The sequence below is a fragment of the Glycine soja genome, chromosome 10 (genome assembly GCF_004193775.1).
Source record: "Glycine soja cultivar W05 chromosome 10, ASM419377v2, whole genome shotgun sequence".
Classification (NCBI taxonomy): Eukaryota; Viridiplantae; Streptophyta; class Magnoliopsida; order Fabales; family Fabaceae; genus Glycine; species Glycine soja.
The window spans coordinates 3,683,737-3,705,892 of NC_041011.1; the positions used below are offsets into that span (position 1 = coordinate 3,683,737).

Below are 22,156 nucleotides of genomic sequence, written 5' to 3' on the forward strand. Positions count from 1 at the left end.
TGCAACGCGTGTAACATTTTTTGTTCCCATTAAATAAATATTTTTATTTGGTTTTTCATCTATCTTCTCTTCTCCTTTAAAAATAATCATCTTCACGATATTAAATATAAACATTTTTCTCAACCTTTTTCATCAACGATTTGCATGAAATATAAATTTTGTAATAACTCAGCGTCAATAACACTTGAGGCTGCCAGAACCAACAAATCAAGGACCGGAAGGGAAATCCCCACGTTTTATGTCCTCCACTCATCATTTTTTATATTTTATTTTTAAAACTTTCAATAATTTCTTATTCTTTTAAAGTACTAAGCAATATTAGGTGTATATAAAGTGCAGTCTATTACGGACATTGTCAATGTGTAATCCCCTTTTTGGGTTTCCCTTGAATAGAAAAGGTAAAACAAATCGTTTTTCTCAACAAATCATCACTAGGGGGTTTAGCAAAGCGCAACCTTTTCCACTTTAAAAACCCTACTTTTGCTCAAGACTGCTTTCTTCCCCTTTTAATATTTATTGGTATAAAATATTTTTTGATCATATTAATTTTATCAATGATTAATTGATTGATTATTTTAGGGGATTTTTTCCTTTGAATTATACTTTTTTTATTCATAAGTTTAAATTTAAGATTTTATTTTAAAAAATCAAGTTTAATATTAATCGAACAAGAAATTTATTGGTTATTAATATGAATTTATTATTTTTTGGATTTATATAGTAAAAAGTTCTTTCCATTTTCAAAGTTGTTGAACTACGTTAAAAAAGATTAATTCTAAAGTTTATAAAAAATATATTATTTTAATGTTATAAAAACGCATAATGTTCCGTAAAAAAAAACGCATAATGAAATGAAATAATTTATCCAGTAATAAAAAATGAATAGAATAAATTAGATTGGTAGGCGGCTACGGTCCACGAGAAGGGGCTAGAGATCCAAAAAGAAAAGGCAGGCAATAAAAAGGCGTCACGCTACTATTCATGCCCGCAGAACAGGTCCCTAACATACGGGTCAAAGTCCAGCCGACACCTAAAATTGTTAGAATAGAATGGGGAAAAAAAGTGACAACACTAACACTTATTTTAAAAACTTTTGTTATATTATTTTCTCTTCTAATAAAAAATCTCTAAGTGTTCTTGAATATTTTTTTTAAGGTCTAATTTAGTTAGTTAAGCAGAATGTATAAATATTATAAATTTTTTATACCGTATTTAATTTTTATAGATAAAAAGCATTCTTTTATTTTATCTAAAAATACTTTTATAATGTAATTAGGTTAAAAAAAAATTGACGGATAAGAAGAAAGGAAAAGACTGAGTCCCTCATTTAATTTGATTTGAGAGTGAAGGGAGAAAGAAAAGGTCTTCCTAATTTGATGTGCAAAAAAAATAAAAAATTATCATATTATTATAATCTTCTAAAATTAATGAAAATATAGATAAAATAAAATATTAAGGCATTTTAGTTTTTATAATTTAAAAAACATAAAAAAAATTCATTCGTTTACCCTTCAACATATCAATTAGAAATAAATTTTTATAATATATATTTTAAAACACTCACTTACTCTTAGAGATAGAGAAAAAGATAGGAAAAAAAAATTTATTATTCCCACTTTGATTACACACCACTTCTTAAAACCTCTCTTGTATATGAAAGTCTCTATCGGTAACTAATAATATAACAAACTAACTAACCAACTTACAACTAGCACACCCATATCCAGATTAACTAGAGAAAGCATTCCTAATTTGTCTCTCAACTCATGAAACTTGACCAACTTCAAAGGCTTGGTCAAACTATCAACAACTTACTCCTTTAATTTGCAATCTCTAATTCAAGCTTCTCTTTAGTCACTTGATCACCCAGGAAGTGGAATTGTGTCTCAACGTGCTTGCTCCTACCATGTGCAATAGGATGCTTAACCAAGTCAATTGCTGACTTGTTGTCAACCAACAACCTCATTGGTTTAACGTCTTTTTAGATTTAACTCCTCTAATAAGGTTTCCAGCCATACAACTTGACAAGCTGCCATAGATGTAGCAATATATCCTACATAACATGAAGACAAATGCTACCACACCTTGCTTCTTTGAACACCAAGAGATTAGTGCTTTACCAAACATAAAAACATATCATGTTGTGCTCTTTTGATCATATTTATCACCACACCAATCAGAGTTTGAGTAGCCAAACATTTCTGCTTCTACACTCATTTTATCGTTAGGAAACAATATGCTATAATCTAATGTTCCTTTGGCATACCTCCGAATTCTTTTGGTTGCCAAGAGTTGAGGTGTTCTCGGCTCCTTCATAAATCTTCTTATCAGATCGACACTGTAGGCAATTAGAAATAAATTTTTATAATATATATGTTAAAACACTCACTTACTCTTAGAGATAGAGAAAAAGATAGGAAAAGAAAATTTATTATTCCCACTTTGATTACACACCACTTCTTAAAACCTCTCTTGTATATGAAAGTCTCTATCGGTAACTAATAATATAACAAACTAACTAACCAACTTACAACTAGCACACCCATATCCAGATTAACTAGAGAAAGCATTCCTAATTTGTCTCTCAACTCATGAAACTTGACCAACTTCAAAGGCTTGGTCAAACTATCAACAACTTACTCCTTTAATTTGCAATCTCTAATTCAAGCTTCTCTTTAGTCACTTGATCACCCAGGAAGTGGAATTGTGTCTCAACGTGCTTGCTCCTACCATGTGCAATAGGATGCTTAACCAAGTCAATTGCTGACTTGTTGTCAACCAACAACCTCATTGGTTTAACTTCTTTTTAGATTTAACTCCTCTAATAAGGTTTCCAGCCATACAACTTGACAAGCTGCCATAGATGTAGCAATATATCCTACATAACATGAAGACAAATGCTACCACACCTTGCTTCTTTGAACACCAAGAGATTAGTGCTTTACCAAACATAAAAACATATCATGTTGTGCTCTTTTGATCATATTTATCACCACACCAATCAGAGTTTGAGTAGCCAAACATTTCTGCTTCTACACTCATTTTATCGTTAGGAAACAATATGCTATAATCTAATGTTCCTTTGGCATACCTCCGAATTCTTTTGGTTGCCAAGAGTTGAGGTGTTCTCGGCTCCTTCATAAATCTTCTTATCAGATCGACACTGTAGGCCAAGTCAGGTTTAGAGTTGCATAGGCATTTCAATAATCCTACAATCTGTTTATACAATATAGCATCAACCAGTTGCTCACTTCCTTCCTTTTCAAGTTTGAGATCTGTTTCAGCTGGAGTAGTGGTTGGATTACAATTAGTCATGTTGAATCTCTTCAAGATATCAGTCGCATACTTCTTTTGATCTATGAAAATTCCCTTCTTGGTGGCCGCAAACTTTATCCCATGGAAGTAGGATAACACCCTCAAATATGTCATTTCAAATTCTTCCATTATCCTCTTCTTGAACTCAACTATTTCTACTTTATTACTACCAGTCACTAACAGATCATCCACATAGAGACACAAAATCAATGGATGCAAAGCAGTTGAGTTTCTAATATAAACACCATGTTTAGTAGTGCATTTCCCATAATTTTGTTGCATAAGAAAACTATATATTCTCTAGTTCCAGGCTCAACGGATTTGTTTCAAGCCATATAGAGCCTTCCTGAGCTTGTACACTTTGTCCTCTTGTCCTTTCACTTCAAATCCAGGTGGCTGACTTACATAGACTTCTTCTAGGGGGCCATTTAAAAAGGTTGACTTCACCTCTTATTGATACAGCAACCACAGAAGAGAGAGACAATTGCAACCACAAGTCTAATTGTTTCAATCCTTGCAACTAGAGCAAAAACTTCATGGTAATCCAAGCCAGGTTTTTGCAAAAACCTTTGGCCACAAATCTAACCTTGTATTTAGCAATTTCTCCAGTTGGCTTCACTTTAGCCTTGTAGACCCACCTTACAGCTATAGGTCTCTTCTTGATGAGGCAAAGAGACCAATTCCCAACTTTAATTTTTCTCGATTGACTTCAATTCTTCTTGCATTGCAACCAACAAATTAGAGTCTTGTAGAGCTTGCTCAAAACTCACAAGTTTTGTCTTAGCACACAAAGCAAACTACACTAAGTCTCCTTCTGTAGTAATTGTTGTATCAGGAAACATTTCATAATTATTCAATGTTTGTGGTGTATGTCTCTCCCTTTGAGATCTTCTAGGCTGATTTCTAGCTACTACACTGCTCTTTTTATGTTGATCATCTTCAAGGTTCATAACCAGTCTTTTCAATGCTTCTGTAGAATTTGTTTCCCAATTCCAACACCTTGTTTCATCCACTACAACATCTCTATTGATGACAACCTTTCTCATTTTTGGATCATACAACTTGTAAGCACTTGTTGGATAATATCCAAGAAGCACCATTTGTATAGCACGATCATCCAATTTCCTTCTAGTTGGTTCAGCTACATGCTCGAAGCACAGAGCCAAATATTCAAAAATTACTAACATCAAGCATGTTCCCTGACCAAGCCTCTTCAGGTGTAATTCCTTTCAGTCTCTTAGTTGGACTTCTGTTCAAGATATAGGTAGTAGTAGATACTGCCTCCCCCCAGAAGTGATGAGACATCTTCTTCCCGTTCATTATACTTATGACCATGTCCAGAATTGTCTTATTTCTTCTCTTAGCAACACCATTATGCTGAGGTGTGTAAGGAGATGTCACCTCATGAATTATACCATCTTTATCACAGAATTTCTGAAATTCATGTGAGTTGTATTCACCCCCTCCATTTGTTCTAAGTACCTTGATTACTTTCTCACTTTGTTATTCAGCAAGTAATTTAAACTTTTTGAATATATCAAACACTTCACTCTTTCTCTTTGAGATAAATCCATATTTTTCTAGTAAATTCATAAATAAAAGACACAAAGTAGTTGTTACCTCCCAATGTTTTAACTTCAAAGGGGTCACACGTATATGAAAATATCACCTTAAGCTTCTCTTTGGATCTTATTTGTAATTCTGACTTGAAGGAGTTTCTTGGTTGCTTGGACTCACAACATTCAGCAATCAGCACACAATTGCTTTTGCATTCCAATTGAAGGAAGACCCTACACTACACTCGTTTCTTAATAGATTTAAGCTCCTGAAATTCAGATGCCCAAACCTATGATGGACACCCAACTCCCATCATTGATTGTTGTGGCTAAGCATTGGTGCTCCATAATTTGAATCTCAATCTTGAAGGTTCTATTATTTGAAAGAGGAGACTTCAAGATCAGTCTTCCTATGTTGTCAAACACCTATAATTGGTTATGCTCCATGTTCATTGAGTAGCCTTTCTCCAATAGTTGTCCAAGGCTGAGAAGATTATTCTTCATGTTGGGAACATACAACACATCACTAATGAAGGATCGTTGTTCATCTCTTCTTTAGATCATCACCTTGCCAATACCTTATGCAATCAGAGTACTATTGTCAGCAAATTTGGTCTTGCTCTTCACCTTTTCATCAAGATTCACAAACCACTCTCTATAGCCAATCATGTGATTGGAACATCCTGTGTCTAGATACCAGAGATTAGAATTATCATCTTCTGAATTGGTAGTCACCATTAGCAATACATTATCATCAGAATCAGAACCCTCATCATATGCCAATTGAGCTTCATCTTCCTTTCTTGGCACTTTCTTGCCCTAACATTCATCAGCAAAATGATCCCATTTTTGACAATTATAGCACTGGATCCCTTTCTTGTTGAATTTCTTCTTGCCACCCTTATTTTTTCCACCATTCTTCTTGTTGTTTTCTTCATTATGACTCTGGTTCCAATTGCTTGGATCTTCACCAGAGTTCTTCCCTTTGTTCTTCCATTTTCCTTTCCTTTCTTGTTCTTGCCACCATTATTAGAATTTCCTTTACATGTCTGAGCTTGAAGGGCTTGATCAGAGGATCTCAATGAGTTTCTTTCATTGAGCCTCAACTCTTGTGCCTCAAGTATCCCTGTCGGCTCTTCCACCTTCATCCCTTCAAGATCTGTGCCTTGTTCTATTGCAACCACTATATAATCAAACCTTGGAGTTAAGGTTCTCATGATCTTGCCAATGACCATCACATCTTCGAGCTTCTCGTCATAATTCTTCATTTGATTTCTAAGGGTCAGAATCTGAGTGAAATACTCAGCCACACTCTCTTGATCATTCATCTGCAGAAGCTCATTTAATTTGCCAACACCCCCATAGGACTTAACAAGAATGTCCTATGCCTCCTTTGCAGTATTAGCAAACATTATTTTCTCAAAGATATCTACATCTACACTTTGATGAATGATGAACAACGCCTTACCATCTTTCTTGTTTTGCATCATGATAAGCTGCCATTTGCGCCTCACTGAGATTTGTCCCAAGTTCTTGAAGACCTTGTACAATTTTTGTGACATCTTGAAAGCAAAAGATTGCTCTCATTTGGACACACCACCTATCATAATTCTTGCTGTTGAGAATGGGTAGAGAAGCGGGGAGATTTCCATTAGAGGATGCCATCTTTGTGCATGAAAGCATGTGATTCCAGGAAAACAAACACAGCTCTGAATACCAATTTGTTGAAACACACACTCACAAAGATAGAGAAAGAGATAGGAAGAGGAATTTTATCATTCACACCTTGACTACACGCACCACTTCTTAATGACTCTCTTATATATGAAAGTCTCTAACCGTAACTAGCAATATAATAAACAAACAAACTAACTAAATTACAACAAATAATATATATATATGATGTGGTTTCATTCTAGTGGCTACAACCTATCAATTTATTTTGGTTCCCTTAAAATGTATAAGTTGGTTTTTTCTTAAGTTATCGAAGACGGTTAAGGGAGGTTGATTGGAAGTTCGAAAAAGAAGAAAAAAACACATAATTAGAAATGTGACATTTTTTTATACCATATAGAAATGACTTTTTGATCCAAAAGAGTTTACATTCGGAAATCAAAGTATCTGGATTTTATTATCATCATCAACCATGATCACATATTCTATAGACTATGAAAGGAAGATACAAAAGCATTTCAGATCTTTTTTAAATAGTGAAATGAAATGGTGGTAGTACAAGCAAGACAGAAAAATGATTCAGGATCAAACATCCAAAGAATCTTACGGCCGAGAATCTGGAGTGAGCCTTTCACTGATTGTAGAACCAAATTGTCCCAAGAATTAGAATCAGAACCACAAGATCATGGGCTTATGTTTCAGTTTTAAGATAGATAAATCAGAACCACAAGAATAATTAGGTCCTTGTTTTAGTTGTTTTGTTTGTAATTGATACACATCTTTCATATTTGATTATTATCATATGTTGTACATTGTATTGACCGTGCTACTGCATATCTCATGCATGAATAACATGCCTATAATCTGGTTAAATATCATAATTGATTGATTAATCTCATACTTCCTTACAAGAGGTATGTAATAATAGCATTTTGCCACCAAGAAAATTTGCTTCAACATCAACAAATTATGAATGCATGATTATATGTTTTAACAATATATTTTTAGGTACATGAAAATTAAGAGACCAGGGAGATGATACCCTAGTCTAAGGCAGGGAGTCTCTAAACACAAAACAGATACAAAAATACTTACATTTACCTCACCTTATAGAGATGAGTGTTTAACTCTATAACAAAAAATGCAAAATATCCTTGGATGTGTGCTACGAGTGTCATTTGGTTTACGAATAATGTTATTTAAGTAAAAGTCAAGAAAATTGTTACTGATTTTAAAACTATAATTGTTAATGCTAATTAAAAGGATTGAAGAAGTGGATCGTGCAAATTGAGTCTGTTAGCTTTGAATTTAACTCAAATTGCTAGAACATGGAGTAGTAGATGAAAATGATATGGTTTTGCAATTAAGACTTATGAAAGACATTGTTGTGGCACTGACAACTTTCAAGGTATACTTATATACTATTTTGATAAATGTAAGTAATGAATTATGAGTTTCTCATTCTTTTCTCTGTTGAGCTACTAGTTTCTTAATTAAGAACACATAATGTTGATTAAAATGTGCCCCAACAGTCCATGGAGATGCTGTTAAAATACCCACCTTAGAATACCATTGACTCCATATAAGGGAAGAACATGGGCACTGAAAGAGTAAGTGGCTAATGGATAGTGCAGGTCCAAGTTTTGCCCAAAGTCTTATGCAACTCATTACCACTGATAGAATAATAAAATGGCATAAAAAACTATTAAGAGTAAGTGGCTAATATTGTGATGAAATTGTGTGATTTACTGGTGGAAATAATGCAGATCATGGTTAAGACTAGAGGATCAGGCCGTACCTTAAGTAGTGTTGTTGGCAGAGGTCTGGGGAGAGGGGATGGTCATGATTCTGACGGTGCTCCCCAACGTCGAAGGCCGACCGCATCGGCGCGCAGGCAACGGGTACCTGTTACTATTGCCAATGATGTGCCTGCGGTACTTGCAAACTCGCCTGCGGTACCTGCGGCTGAGCCTCCTGTTGTTGGTGATGAGGTGATGATTGATGCTGACGCACAAGACACCGGTGCAGAGGATGACGCACACGATACCGATGCAGACGATGCTACGGATGATGTTGAGGGGTTTCCTGGTGGACCTAAGGACCCATCTGTGCTTACGGGCTATGCTGACCATGTTGCAGCGAGCGTATGGTTCGGAGAGGTATTTATAGTATTCAATTTAAGTTAGCTAAGTATTCTTTTTTATTGAGTTTTTTTGGTTGCTTTAAACAAATTGTTTGTTCCTGTATACTTCAATTCAGGAACGTCATGAGTTAAGGTTGTCCTCCCATGGGAGAAAGGTGCATAAATTAGGCAAGCCTATTCCTGCAATTGAGGAGCTCGTTGCTGGGACAGGATTAAGTCCCTTAATCGCGTGTTCAGTAGACACTGGCGATCAGAGACTTATATCCTCGTTTGTTGAGAGGTGGCACCGGGAGACTTCTAGTTTCCATCTTCTTGTGGGGGAGGTTTCGATCACGTTGGACGCCGCCGCCTGTCTTCTTCATCTTTCGATCATTGGCAACCTCCATGCCTTCCAGCCTCTACACATCGACGAGGTGGTGTTGATGCTGGTTGAGTTACTGATGGTTTCACTAGAGGTAGCCATCGCCGAGATAGGACAGTGTTGTGGACCATTCTTAGACGCCCTGCGTGACCTCACTCAGACTAAGAGGTATGCATGGGGAGTTGTTGGCCTCGTCCATACGTACGATCATCTTAATGATGCCAGTATCAGCACTAGCCGACAGGTTATTGGTTACATCACGTTGTTACAGGTAATTAACATGTTTTTCATAAGTTAATTACAATAATGGTTTAATGAGTGTATTTTATTTTAGACGTTCATTTGAAATTTGTATGATGTTCTTGTAAACTCTGTAGTGTTGGATATACGAGCACTTTTCGTCAGTTGCGGAGTGCAACGTTGATCCTGACTACGGCGAGGTGTCACCATGTGCGTGTCGTTGAATTGCCACAAAGAAGACCGTCAAGAAGATATCTACAACGACGTACATGCAGCGTCTGGATCGTCTGAGGATTCCAGATGTCTGTTGGATGCCATATGCCGAGCATCGACCGGTCCAGGCGTTTAAGCTGATTTCATGATATTCCGGTCAACTCTGTTGGGGGCATGTTGCTGTCAGGTACCGACCAGAGAGGGTCATGTGACAGTTTGGATACGTGCAGACCATTCCTGCTCCGCCTGTCGATTCATGGGTGTCACTTAATGACATAGACGACAGGTGGATGCATTACCCTGACCATCTTGCGCCAACATGTGAGATGTGCGTTGTGCCAGGTCAGTTTGCGCCAGACTACATTGATTGTTTCTTCTGCATTTCTCATCCACTCATGACCGCGACACAACCATCAAATCCTCTGCCAAATGCACATGCTGCGCAGCCCAGATATGTCCCTCAGGTCCCAGATGATCTTGCCAGGTCTAATGTCGACGAGCCCATACATGTAGTGGTAAGTGTTACTATATGGTTAGATGTATGAAATGTCATTTACTTCAAATTTTTAATACTAATTTGTCTAATTTTTTTATTTTCTATTTAATAGGAGGCTTGCGATGTGATCGCCAAGAGGTTGGAGCGTCATCTCAGTCTAGGGGTAGTCACGCCAGACACATCAACACATGAGGTCATCGAAGAATGCCTTACGATTGTCAGGAGTGTCACGGAAGACCGCATTGTGTACGTGAGGTCACGATGTAGGCGTCGCATGGATCAATCGTAGTTTCTTTACACATTTCATATTGATATTCGATGTATATACATTTCTTGTACTTGACAACATTTTTGTTTTTTACTGAACATTTTGTATATTTAAAGTTATTTTTGTTTATAATATTAGTGGAAACGTTTAAGTGTTATTTTTAAATTACTTGATTCTAAATTCATTTCAATTTCGTTGAAATAGTATGAATGTTACGTTTAACTAAACATTCATTAGACTTAATTTTATAATGGTAACACATAACAAAAAAGATAACCATTAGGATAATATTTTATTTACATAAACAAATGAGACATAAAATAAATTTAATTATTTTAATCTATTTACATTATTAAAATAATATAAAAATAACAATTAGCTTTTAAGTGTTTAATTTTTTTCAAATGGATTTTAGTTTGTAAATATTTTTTTGATTGGTCATGACCCAAATAAATAAAGCTTCAAATTTTAAAAAAATAGCCTTCAATTTTTAAAAAATTATCTTCTGCACACATACGGATCAATTTGATCCGCAGAAGCTGTAAGTTATTTACGGATCAACAACTTGATCCGCAGAAGTCTTACAGATCAACTTGATCTGTAAGTTACTTACAGATCAAATTGATCCATATGTGTGCGAGGAACAGGGGCATTTTTGGCTTTTTCTTGGAATGCTGGGTGCACCAGCAATACTGCTAGGTGCACCTAGCAACTCCCAATGAATAATCAATAAGCACAAAGTGAGCAAACTATTTCCCATTCAATCTTCTTTGGCCCGGTGGTTGGTGGCATTGTGGGCGGAGCAATGGCCGGAAAACAGGTCGGCGGCGAGGGCCTATCGGTAAACCTGGCTGGAATGTCGAAGAACCAGCTCTACGATATCATGTCTCAGATGAAGGTACACACATTTCTTCTTCTTCTTCTTCTTCTTCTTCTTATTTTTCACTCTTCAATCTCACGAAGAACAACATGCTAACCATTTCGTTTGTTGTCCCTCAGAGTTTGATCGAACAGAACCAGCAACAGGCCAAGCAGATCCTAATCCAAAACCCCATGTTAACCAAAGCGCTTTTCCAGGTTCTTAGGGTTTTCAATTCTTTTTTCTCTTTTTGTCGCTTCACTCAATGCTTCCAATTTCGCTCATGCAACTTCTAAATTTCACTTAAATATTACATTTACAGTCATTTAGTTATTTTCTGGTGATTACATTTAAAGGAGCTATTTTCCCTAATGCTTTGTCATAAGATAAAACCCTAAACCTTATTGAGTTATTGTCTTGTTTGAGGAAACAGTTCTCACTCTTCACTCGTGGTTAGTGGGCCCCTTGGCAAACTACTCGTGTTTCAATTGTTGATGCCCTTTACAATATTAGTTTCAGATTTTGAGTTTGAGGTGATGGGGATTTATTTGCTTCTTTGAATACTTTAAGATTCATGTGTATGAGTGTATGCATTTCTTGAACTTCCTTTGAATTATATTCAGAACAATGGGATTCATGTTTGTTTGTCTTAGCACTATTCTAGTAGTAGTCTTACTAAAGCATTAATATCTTCAAGTGTATGAGAATAAACTTATTTATTTTTGGTGCAGTCCAGAATTTTTTTTAATGAATACAGTAGTGTGTGTGTGTGTGCGTGCTTTGATTTGGTTTTATTGTTCAGAAACTGAAGTATTCATTTGAGGGTCTTCAGCCTCATCACGCTCTTTGACATTTTTGTCAATTTTGTGTTGTTTAATCAGGCACAAATTATGCTTGGAATGGTGCAAGCACCTCAAACGGTATGCATTTGACTTTCTTTTGATGTCTTCTTCACTACCATCCCGTGGTAGAAATTTGGATGATAAAAATTGTTTGCTTCTAGGTTCCAAAAGTTCAGCCAATGGTTCCGCAGAACAATCTGCAGTCAGTACAACCAACACAAAAACCAAATATTCAGCCTGCTCCATTATTGCCTGGGCTTGGTGGTGCACAGGATCAAGCAGGTGTATCTCAAACCCAGATTCCTCTGAGGAAACACCAGAACCAACCTTCAGTGCCAGTTTCATCTGCTGTTCCTGCATTGAGTCATCAATCTCAGCCCATGGCTGCACAATCTTTGACAATGCCACAACAGCCTAAAGGACATCTGGCTCCCCAAGTGGCTCTAGCGTCTCTTCCACAATCATCACAACTTCCAAACATACCTTCGCCTTCTCTTCATTCATTGTCACAACCTCTTCATCCAACTCAAATGTCAACTGCTTCCAGTCACTTACAGCATCCATTGCTGACACCTGGATTTCCACATATGTCTCTGCCACCACAGATTAGACAACCTGCAATGCCAACCTTCCATCCTCAATATCCCCCTCAAATGGGTGCAAACTTAGGTTTTCAACATGCTGGTGCTTCTCACAATCTTTCGCAGTCCATGTTTCATGTAAGATGGATTTTTCAGTTTGCAATTCATAATCTAATGGCATGTTTCATGTAAGTTGAATATTGTGTTATTGATGAAATTTTCAGCCAGGCACAAAACCTCCTGCTAGTGTTGGATCCACATTCCCACAGGGGCTTCCAAGTCAAAAATCATCTCAGCCACCTTATCAGGTACGTTGAGCAGTAACTGATGGTTAAGACTTAAAGACTGTGTGTTGGTACCATGAATTCTGAGAGAGCAATTAGGCTCTATGGCACCTGCATTATTGGTTTTTACAAGGCCTTATTGTTACCATTATGAATTTATGATTGTCTGCATTAAAGCTCAGTCTTTTGTTTTAAATATAGGGCTTACCCCCTAAGTTATGAGTCACTAAGCTATCTGCGATTGGTAATTGCACTGTTATTGATGATGCTGGCTTATAAAGCTTTTACAACAAAAGAATTATATTTGTTTAGGAGTATATTTTGGAGTTGGGTTATTGAAGGGAAGTGGGAGGGGGAATTTTTCATTTCTAATAAATATTCTTTAAGTTAATAATATTTTGAAATAAAAGAAATAAAATAATATATTAGAATAAACTTAGTTTCCTATTTTTTTTTGTTTATTTTTGAACTCTTTTAATTTAAAAATAAAAAATTTGTCATCCCTTTCTTTTCTCTTCAAAATTCAACTTCTAAACATACCCTTAAAAACAACATATTTGACATGATCAAATTATGGAAAGCCGATTAATAATAGTAATGGCATAACAGGAAAACAGTATGTTTTCTATCCTAGTTTTGCCAGATTTTTTTTTAAAATTATTTTTACATTTATAGTTAGCAGTTTTTCCCACACTTGAAACATGAATTTTTCAGATATCATTTAATTTTCCTGCCACTTATGTGAATCTTCTCTGTACCTAACTGAATTTATTCCTAACAAATTTATCATTGCTCCATTTGAATTTTGAAATTGGGGTACGCAAGTTGATTTTGCTGATTAAGAAAGTAAATCTAAATAGCAGGACTTAAAGAGCAGTATCCATCGTGATAACGTGCTTTGTAGTAATGGGTTATTCAGGTGCTAAGTGATGCTTGCTTGTTAGGTTGGAAATGTTCCTTCAGGGCCCGAGTTTGGCAATCAAGCTGGAAATGCTATGCAAGTGGACAGAGGGGCTTCTTTGATGCCCGGTCCCTCAGATAACCTAGCACATCTTTCTGGTCCTCCTGGACCTCCATATGTAGTTTCTGGTCAGATGGGTGCTGCTAATCAGCCTCTTCGGCCTCCTGCGGTAGTTATTTTGAATTACCATTTAGTTTTTGTAAATAGTTCTGCAGTTTATTGATATTCTTTTCTTGCATACATGCAGTTGACACCAGATATGGAGAAGGCACTGCTTCAACAGGTCATGAGCCTCACACCGGAGCAGATAAATCTCCTTCCTCCAGAACAACGAAATCAAGTGCTGCAGCTACAACAGATGTTGCGTCAATGATGCAATACGCATACACACCATGGAAGTTAGGCAATCTTTAATCCTTCCAGTTTGGCAGAGATTGTTGTGCATATATATCCAAATTATTGGCCTGCCAAGTTCTGGAGAAATTAATACAAGTTCGTGTAACAAATTGTAGACAATAGCATTATTTTCTTCTGGAATTTGGCTCCAATTAAATATCAGCCTTTAGTTGTTGGAGCTATTTGCAAAACTTCTCACCATATTCCATATTTTATTGTTAATTGGTTATCCATATCTACAATGCTTGTCTATCTTTATATACTATGGCATGATGGAAGGATTCTTATTTTTCCTGGTGGCCCTTGCTTAAGTCATATTTAGAGAATATTTCCCGTCGCTTAAGTAAAAAATAGTAGGCAACCATGAATCAATTTTAACCAACGAAACCAATTAAAAATGGAATAGCTTAATTTGATTACAAGACTTAGGAAAGTTATTTTTTTTACCATTTCTAGTGTTCTTAAGAGACTAATTTGATTTCTCTCAAAAAGAGACTAATTTGATCACGAAACTCTCTTTTTTATAAGCCAATAACTTCTATTGATGCAGAACATGTCTAGCACAAGTTGTGCTAATGTGAACAACAAAAGCTCATTCACTACAGCCACCATATGTACTGCCCCACGCTAACAGCATGCTTACCATTGTCCTGTAGATACAAACAAAACGTTCTACAGTCACAGTTGATCCCTCCCCACCTCTTTATACACAAGCCTTATTAAAAATTATAAGGACAATAAATATAAAACAAAAGAACTCCTTTGACAGGCGATTTTCATCAACAAATTTATAGTAGCGTCCCCTGCAGACCACATACCATGCTTGGTTGCCTTCTTTTCGTCCATTTTTTCTCTGGCATTCTTCTTCAATCATGTGTTCATCTTCATTCTTCTTTAAGGCAAGTTCAACATCTCTTGACTTATTTAAGCCTTTATCTTTCATCCTTTTGGGCTTCTTCATCTACCGCTTTCCCAGTGAAATCGATAAATGCCAAAACAGCAGGTGTGCACTCCATAAATATCAAGCACCATCTCTCAAGTGGGGCACATCATTGTCATGCAATTGATAAAACTGAGTTGTGGAAAATTCAGAGAAAAAAATTTCAAGCTGGGCTAGAGTTCCCCATTACCAGCTTCAACTAATTTTGGTACTTCACTCAGACCAGGACATCTCCTTCCAGGTCTTATTAACTTGTCTTCAAATTCTGTATTACCTTGCAGCGGATTGAGATGCTGGATTCGGTAATACAGAATTCGGAGACAACTTAATAACAACTGGATGAAGTACCAAGAAATTGCAATGGGTCATATGATGTTTACTCACAGCCGAGCTCTCAACTGGGCAGCAAAAGTTGTATTACCAACCTGTTTGGTTTGCAGTTAGAATTGTTACGACACACATTCTAATGCAAATTCAACATATAAAAGTAAAAGGAAAGGAAAATAATGATTCTGATCCTTTGACAAAATTACTTATATCTCAAAAGTACTTTTGCACTGCAAATTCAAACATGCTCTTAGCCAATACTCTGGCTTCTTCTGAAACATTAGTCCCTAGTTTTGGGTTGATTTAACATCTTGTTTTGTTTCCCAATTTTGTTGTTTTAGAATTCTAATACATAATTGTGCATTTTTCATCAATTATATATTTTTATTGTTGAAGTTTTCTTCAATTATATAATATCTTTAGATACAGTGGAGTAATTAAGAATATTTCTCAATATAATATTAATAATTTTTTTAGACAATACTTATAATAGAGAACATTAATGCTATTTTTTAGTAGAATTTGCTTTGAAAAAATATAGTCATCTCTTCAAAGAGCTGCATAAAATGATCATTTGTCAAAAGTTGTAAAATAATAAATGAGGATATTTAAATATAAATTTATATAGATTAATAAATATTTTTCAATATATGTGTAAAAATATTAAGAATGGAGGGAGTAGTCAAACAAAAACTTACTAGGTTACAAAGGTTTCTCCATCACCTCTCTCTCTCTCTCTCTCTTTATATATATATATATATATATATATATATATATATATATATATAAAGTTTTTCCTATTTAATTGATATTTTGACTACATACTACATAGTCCATGGTAACATAGTAACACATAGTTTCTGGTGGGTTCTAAAATCAAAAGAAAAACTGAGAAAGAGTTCTAAGCTTTGTCTGTGACTGGTGAGAGCCAGTAGCGAAAGAAAGTGAAGATGGCGCTATGGATGGAAAAGGGTTCAGAGCCATTAACCGAAAGCGAAAAAGCAGACCTTGAAGCCATTGCTGCACTCAAAGAGTCTGCTGCTTTTGAATTCAAGGTATATTAATGCTCTGTGAATACTAAAAAAACAATCTTTTTCTCTCTTTGGCTTTTGATTTCACTTCACCCACCCTTCAAATTCAGGAAAAGGGTAACCAATATGTGAAGATGGGTAAGAAGCATTACTCTGATGCCATTGATTGCTACACAAGGGCAATTGATCAGAAAGCCTTGAGTGACTCTGAGACCTCTATTCTTTTTGCAAATAGAGCACATGTGAATTTGCTTCTAGGGAATCTTAGACGTGCTCTCACAGATTCTAATGAGGCCCTCAAGTTGTGCCCTTCAAATATTAAGGTATTTGTGTTTGAGGTTTTTTGGTTGTTTATTGTAATTATAATTGCTTGGTTTGATGTTTAAAAGTGATGCCAACTGTGATTAGGCAATTTATAGAGCTTCCAAGGCTTCTCTTTCACTAGATATGTTGGCTGAAGCTAGAGAGTATTGCTTGAAGGGTCTTCAGTTTGATCCCAATAATGAGGACTTGAAGAAGCTTGACCGGCTGATAGGTCTCAAGATATCAGAGAAGGAGAAGCACGAGGCTGAATTCTCCAAGGCCGTTGCGGAGACAAAGGTATGGAGTTTTGTTTGAACTGTTTTGTTATGTGTTTGATTTATATCTGTTTTGGTTGTATGGTGGTTGATGTCCTTGTTTATTAAACGAAAACTATGCAGGAACTTGCGTCTGTGATAGAACATAGAGGCTTGAAGATTGGAAAGGCAATGTATCGAGAACTTATTGGATTACGGAAACCTGTGTTGGATAAAAGTAATATCCTTCATTGGCCCGTTGTTCTTCTGTATGCAGAGGTTATGTCCAGCGACTTCATTGAGGATTTCTGTGAGACTGACATGTTTTCGGTTCACCTTGATATGATATCCTTTTCTGTGAAGTGGTTTATGGTATATGGGTTGTATGTAAGTTAGTTTTTATGAATATGAATGTGTTATGTACAGCCTTATCTATCAAACGTATTTGCAGAAGATCAGTTGTTGTCATGGGATGTTGAAACCAACTACAAACGTGAATTTGTTGAATTATACTATGAGGTAAGCTATCTTTGAAATACCTTTGTAGTTTGACACTTTGACTTTGCTTGCTTTCCTGAAATGTAATGTGATCACATTTTGTTATTGAAAGATATGTAAATGGTAATGTTGAATTTCACACAGGGCAAGGCAATATCAGTTGTATACTTCAACTGTGTACAGTTCATCTTTAGTTTCTCTTACTTGAGGATGTGGTACTGTCCAGCTGGGCATGCCAAGAGTTATGGTGTCAGCAATTGGGGATTTTTGGCAGACAAAAGAAATTGTGATTATTTACGTAAATGCTCAAAGTTTGTGTGCTGGATCTAAAATCATATCAAATGTTGCTTCAGTTTGCACATATTGATCTCAAAATTATCTACTGGTTTGATTGGTGATCAAAATTGAATGGGAAAATTGTAAATGAAAGCAAAAATCGGCTTCAGATACCACTTAAGTAGATAATTGGAGTTGTCATAATCCTAATCTTTTAATTCATTTTGACTCTTTGCTGAGTAGTTATCACCACATTCCACTTTTTCTTTTATAAACATTTTATGTATTACTAACTTGGACTGCTTAGATGATATTTACAACATCAATTTTTGGCAGCATAGTTCTTATTGACGTATTTTGTATCAAATGTATGGCTATTTATTCTTTAAAAGCATTTTTTTTCTCACCCTTGGTCTTTGTTTTATCAGGCTGGTTCTGGAGTTAGTCTATCAAAGGAAAAACTTCTTCATTGTCTATTAGAGGGAACTGCAGCTGCTCACAGGGAAGGTGTTGGTGATGAAGAGAAAGACACAATTGAGGATTATAAGCAACACACGGGTTAGTTACTTCTGAAGTTTAAGTATTATAACCTGAGCAATCAGGAGGATATAAACAATGGGGAAAGCATGTGTTGCTCTAATTTATGGTGAACCATTTTTTATGACGTATGATAAAACTTTTCGAACTTGTCTAATCCTTACAATTAAACCTCATAAGGTGTTAGTTTTGGATAATAAAGAAATATTTCATAGTTGTTTTGAGTTCAAACTGGTTTTTAGATTATTTGAATTTGATACTTGGCTTGTCTTAAATTTGATTTTGTGTAGTTTAATATCTTTGGTAAATTGCGGTAAATCCCTTTTAAAGTTCAGATAAATTACAGAAAAGAAAAGGCAACAATGAAGAAACTTCCATTTCAAATAAAACTAGTTAGTTTAAGACCAATGTTTTAATGGATTTTTTTTAAAAATTGTTTCTATTAAGATATTGATCAAATAAGAACTTGTTCAATTTTAAGTGATTATAAAACTCATAACATTGGTGCAGTGGTAAAGTTGTGCCTTGGTGACTTGTTGGTCATGGGTTCGAATCCGGAAACAGCCTCTTTGCATATGCAAGGGTAAGGCTGCGTACAACATCCCTCCCCCATACCTTCGCATAGCGAAGAGCCTCTGGGCAATGGGGTACGAAGTTTTATAAAACTCATAACATTTTAAAAAATAGCCCCATCATACTTGCAAGGCAAATGTCTCCATAATGTACTTCATAAACTTCTTTTGTTTTGCCAAATTTATGTCTTGTATTTGACTTATCTAGAGTAAGGATTCATTTTTCAGAGTAAAGCGAGGTGTTCTAACTATTGATTAAAAAATCAACTGTTTAAATTATGATTAAATATATGCACATGTATAATGAATTATGTACATGTTTAAATCTTAACCATTGATTTTTCAATCAACGACTATAATTCCTCACTTTACTCTCTAAAGTGAATCTCTCATTAGCTAAATCCTTTGGTCTTGTAGCCAACCATGTAACTTGGGTAGGAGCTGTATTCTTGGATTGATTAAATAATTCTTGAATGATATTGTCATGATACAACCATCCTAAAAGCATGAAGATGCGTGAATGATTTTTATATTACTTTGGTCACACTCCCTCACATAAGGGTCCTTTAGGATTGAAGTGCGGATAATGCACAGACCCATCTACCTTGTGCTGCTGAAATTCAACCTTCTGTTAGAAGAATGAGGATATCAAGGATAAACAAACTCTAAATTGCTAGTGCTTGGTCATAAATGCTTAGATATCATGCTACAAACCAACTATTCCAAAAACTTAAGCTGTTAGGTGAAGTCAATGGTTTTATATGACTTCTCTAATAGATATCTCAAACCATGTTGATGTTAAGTAATTAGTTCTATTTTCCAGTAATAGCAGTTTTTTCTGAAAAATGATGCAGTGCTTCTGTGCTTGTATGTAGTCATTTATGTTGAAATGATGAATCTTAGTGCTTAAAGAAAGTTATATTAGTTTTTAATTAATATCACGTCTTACATGTATTCATACTACATATTCATGGTTTTTGTTTACACTTTACACGTACTCCCTTTCTTTGCTATTGGTTTATATGAAAATATGTCAGTGCAGATACATTCCTGATTTATGCTTGTCTCCCTCATGTGAATTCAGCCATTTAGTTTCTCCTTTCTAGTTATGGGATCAAGTAAAAGAGAATCAATACATTGTCATTCTGATTTTTCTAACAAAATAGAACAAGGGATTGATAATGCTTGGATTTGAGTTTGAAATTTTTAGAGAAAAGCTGTGAACATAATTATGCTCTTTCCCTCTAATATAGGCCATACTCAAAGTTTAATGTTGATCCAAAATTATTTATTATACTCCATTGGCACATGAGTTTAACAGAATATATAATCAATTATAAGAAAATATAAACTATTTGATTACATTGTTTTTGTTGTTTGTTTTTTTCAAAATTTAACATGCAAGATCAACATGATAAATAGCTGCAAAGCTGTAATTTAATAGTTGGATCGATAAAATTACAATTTATAAAATGTTAATGGATGGTTACTGTCAAGTATGTGAAGTCTTAAACCAGTATGTCTGGCTTTTGCGTGTACTTTGTCTAAGGAATAGAGACTTCTAATCTGAAGGTTTCTTCTCTAGTCTATATCCTTTGATCATGTGTGGGTTTTGCTGTAGCTAGGATGTTCTTACACTGGTAGTACACCCTTTGAACTTGCATTTGTTTGGAGGTTTTTGACAAGTTCAAGTGATGCTGCTATGTCTTGGTCTCTCTGTGCCTTAACACAAAAACTTATATGATGTGGTTGTCTATGTTCACAGGTCCCCCTAAATGGATCAAAGTGAACGAAAGGAGAACACTCCACGATGTTCTCAAAGAGCCTAATTTCATCATTCCTGGGATCCCAGGTAAAATGTAGTCCTGAAAATATAGTGGCTTTTTTGGTTTGTTTAGAATTTCCTCTGATTATGATGTCTTTGCAGTCTTCTATGTTGTTTCAAAGCAATCCAGCTTTTATGGCAAGTTCAAAGCTGGGAAGTGGGCACCTCCAAGTATATGAGGGAAGCAACATGTAGCTGATGTCCAAACAGACATGTTTTGCAATAACTAGATTCAAGAGTTAATGTCTCAACCTGGAAGTCTTGAAGATTGCCCTGAGTTCTTCCAACTTTTTGCACTTCCTTTTAAACTAGAGTTACCTGCTAATTGCAGTTGTTTGGTGAGTGAAAGATTTCAGGCAGGTCCTAGTGTGTGCCAATGATAGTGTTAGAATACGAGGAACCTCCTTTCAATGGGTCTAATTCTTTTGCTCTCTTGTAACCTAGTGAACAAAGTCTAATTTGATATAGCTTGTGATTTTTTGGTACATGTATAATTTGATAGGTTTTGTTCTAGACTTTTATCAAGTTCTAGGTGCATAATGTTTTTCAATTTTCAATAGGTAGAATGTCCTATTTACTTTTTCACTTAGACACACCCTTGGTAAGGGATAATTGGTGCATTCTAGTTTCCAAACGTTTTCTTTATAAATATACCTTGTTACAATCATTTGCACGCTACCTCTTTTCAGTCTTATGATTTTTTGTACAGGGAATAAATTAAAAATGAAAAAAAAAAAACAATAATAGGGGTTAAATTAGCAGCAAGAGATGGATTATATGTAGGAGTTATTCAGGTCAGAATAATTAATTAAAAAATGATAACAGCTATAAATGATTAAATCTTATTTGAATAATTGAAAATAAAAAAACAAATGTAAGGATCTTTTTAAGCAATCGTGTGATTACTAAGTTTTAATTGTTATGTTTTGAACTGTAAAAAAAAATGGTATATTTCGGAATCAAACTTTTAGAAGTCTAATTACATATTGTAAAATTAAACTTCCGGAAGTGTATTTGTATGTATTCTGGAATTAAACTTCCAAAATTTTAATTTATGAATATACAAATAAATTTAGTTCCAAAAATATGGGCGATGGATTGCTGTTGGAAGGACTTCAGTGACCACAATTGTTGCTGGTTGCTTTGCTGCTCTGACACCACACTTTGGGAGATGTTTTGGTGCTAACACTGCAGTAAGGTGGACCCTAAGGGGTGTGCAAAAAACCTGCTTTGAACTGAACCTGAATCGAACCAGTTTGGAGTTGAACTGGTCACATTGAAACAAACTGAATTGGTTTTCAAAACAAGTTCGGTTTGAACCAATTTTTTTTCTAAACGAATTCGATTAACCAAGCTGATTTTCTTCTAACTCAGTTTTTCTCTCTAAAAGAAGTAGTTTGAAAA

General features: G+C 35.3%; 3 protein-coding genes across 3 annotated transcripts; 2 read left to right on the forward strand and 1 right to left on the reverse strand.

The window, feature by feature from the left end:
- Positions 1–2,961: 2,961 nt before the first annotated feature.
- Positions 2,962–6,199, reverse strand: LOC114370235. The gene is made up of 4 exons (XM_028327529.1): positions 5,786–6,199; positions 5,468–5,690; positions 4,315–4,456; positions 2,962–3,547 (listed from the first exon to the last, which is right to left on the reverse strand). Exons 1-4 carry the CDS (start codon positions 6,197–6,199, stop codon positions 2,962–2,964), a joined length of 1,365 nt encoding a protein of 454 aa, XP_028183330.1.
- A 4,792-nt stretch (positions 6,200–10,991) lies between these two features.
- LOC114372551 (cleavage stimulating factor 64-like) lies at positions 10,992–14,478 on the forward strand. The gene is made up of 7 exons (XM_028330171.1): positions 10,992–11,164; positions 11,266–11,343; positions 12,007–12,045; positions 12,129–12,686; positions 12,773–12,856; positions 13,777–13,962; positions 14,041–14,478. Exons 1-7 carry the CDS (start codon positions 11,072–11,074, stop codon positions 14,164–14,166), a joined length of 1,164 nt encoding a protein of 387 aa, XP_028185972.1. The 5' UTR covers positions 10,992–11,071; the 3' UTR covers positions 14,167–14,478.
- Positions 14,479–16,278: 1,800 nt separating this feature from the next.
- On the forward strand, positions 16,279–21,425 carry LOC114369790 (tetratricopeptide repeat protein 4 homolog). The gene is made up of 8 exons (XM_028327043.1): positions 16,279–16,511; positions 16,598–16,810; positions 16,896–17,087; positions 17,189–17,389; positions 17,486–17,563; positions 18,247–18,376; positions 20,693–20,779; positions 20,855–21,425. Exons 1-8 carry the CDS (start codon positions 16,407–16,409, stop codon positions 20,929–20,931), a joined length of 1,083 nt encoding a protein of 360 aa, XP_028182844.1. The 5' UTR covers positions 16,279–16,406; the 3' UTR covers positions 20,932–21,425.
- Positions 21,426–22,156: the final 731 nt, after the last annotated feature.